A 2,051-nucleotide genomic window follows, 5' to 3' on the forward strand; every position below is an offset into this window, starting at 1 on the left:
ACTGACATATGCTATAATGTGGACAAACCTTGAAAACATGCCAAGTGAAAGAAGTCAGGTACAAAATGTCTCACGTGAGTCCATTTATATAAATATCTAGAACAGGCAAACCTATATAGACAGAAAGTAGATTGGCTGTCAGGGGCAGGGAATAACTTACTGACTGAAAATGAACCCAAAACAAAACAGAAACAACAAACAAGTAGAGAAGAAAGCAAATTGTAAAGAGTTAACAGTGTACTAATTGGTACATTAGAGTCATGTTGAAGAGCCAAGAAAAGACATGCCTGGGCTTTAAGTGTTCATATAGGCCGCTTCTTTGGCATGGAAGTTGACCTGGCTCTGGTAGATGAGACAATTGGACATATGGTGTTTTCTTCTAAAACAGTTAAAGATAATTATGAAAGTATAAGATCATAACACTCATTCAGATGTGAACACATGTTAAAGCATTTTATCACATGAGCAAATTGGCAGATATTCTAGCTTGTTCACAAGAGAATCCAAAGCATAGAAACAGGAATATTAATCAGGAATAGTGAGATGAAAGCATACATGGAGGCAAAATTGGTTTGATTACTGTGTGAGAGAGGAATTTTTTTTTTTTTTGAGAGAGGAATTATTTGAGCCTATGCCAGAGGTTGTACGTATCGGTGACCTACAACTTAAAAAGGGATATAAAAGAGCTCAAAGATAACATTAGGCTAGAATTCCTGGAGTGGTATCCTATAGCCAAGGAAACATTTTTCATTCAAACATATCTTGCTAGAATACCAATGTCAGGTAGAATGTTAAAGTTCCCTCATATAGCAGTAAAACACGGAGACCAGGTTTCTATCATAGACGTTTCTAGGCGGGTCCTGATCAGGGCCCAGTGTCATCAATGACATCACAATGTCCGAGTTGCCTTAAAGGCAGCTCCCGGGCCAGTGAGGGGCACAGTGGGCAGGAGCGAGCACTGGTATCGCGACAGACCCAGGCCCGTGGCACCATCAGGCAGGGCCAAACCCAGCTACCATCATGCCTGGGAGAAGAAGCCCCTGGCACTATCCTAGACATAGGAGGCACAGTCTGTCCCGCTCCATGAGAGCTGAGCTCCAATTCCCGGTTAGCCGCGTGGACCGCCTCCTGAGACAGGGTTGCTATGCTCAGCGCCTGAGCTCATCTACACCGATCTTCCTCACGGGCGTTCTCGAGTACCTGACGGCCAACATCCTCGAGCTGGCAGGCCAGGAGGCCCGCAACAACAACAAGATACGCATCACCCCAGAGCACGTGCAGAGGGCCCTGAGCAGCCACCAACACCTAAGCCGCCTCTTTGAGGACAGCGCCTGCCCTCAGGTGGAGGGGGTGCCCCAGCCCAGAAAGTGCGGCGGCCTGGGTCCCAGAGCCAACAACCTCATCTAGTCCCTGGCCCCGCGCATAGACGAGGGAGGCCTGCTCTCCTGTCAGCAAAAGCCATTAAAGGACTTAAGATCCAGTGCAATTTTTCTGACTGGTGTCTGCTTCTGTGCTCCTGAGTGGGCAGTGTCTGTGGGACGTCCAGGAGGAGATCTCCCGTGGGGAGTGGAGGGTGGACGGGGCGGTCGGTGTGGGAAGCTGGAGTCCAGCATTTCAGGGAGCGGTTTCTCTGGGGACAGCACGGGGAGTGGCCATGGCTGGAGGGGCCGGTGGTGGGGCAGGAGATCTCCCACGGGGAGTGGAGGGTGGAAGGGCGGTCAGTGTGGGATGCTGGAGTTGGGTATTTCAGGAGCAGTTTACTGGGGACAGTGTTTGCGGGCGGGGGTGGTGTGTGGCCGTGGAGGGAGTAGGTGGCTGCGGGGGAAAGATCTCCTCCCTGGCTCTGAGCAAGTCAACGCCTCCCAGGAGGATGGCTGTGGGGGGGGGGTGCTCCCAGGTGTGTCGAATTCCCAGAACGATGATGGTAACCGGGGTGGGGCTGAAGGCTTTCTTCATGATGGGGGGAATGTGTGGAAGTCAGGAGGAGATGGCGGTGGGGGTGCGTGGAGAGGGTGGCGTAGCAGTTGGCGTGAACCTAATGGGACAGGGGC

At 51.2% G+C, this 2,051-nt stretch overlaps 1 protein-coding gene across 1 annotated transcript; it reads left to right on the forward strand.

The window, feature by feature from the left end:
• The first annotated feature begins 922 nt into the window (after nt 1-922).
• Nucleotides 923-1,486, forward strand: LOC116583340 (histone H2A-Bbd type 1-like). The gene has a single exon (XM_032331431.1). The coding sequence runs from the start codon at nt 1,021-1,023 to the stop codon at nt 1,405-1,407; it is 387 nt and encodes a 128-aa protein (XP_032187322.1). The 5' UTR covers nt 923-1,020; the 3' UTR covers nt 1,408-1,486.
• Nucleotides 1,487-2,051: the final 565 nt, after the last annotated feature.

This window comes from Mustela erminea, chromosome X, assembly GCF_009829155.1.
Source record: "Mustela erminea isolate mMusErm1 chromosome X, mMusErm1.Pri, whole genome shotgun sequence".
NCBI lineage: Eukaryota > Metazoa > Chordata > Mammalia > Carnivora > Mustelidae > Mustela > Mustela erminea.

Coding starts and splice junctions, on each gene's coding strand:
- LOC116583340 (XM_032331431.1), top strand. CDS start 1,021: ATGCCTGGGAGAAGAAGCCCCTGGCACTATCCTAGACATAGGAGGCAC.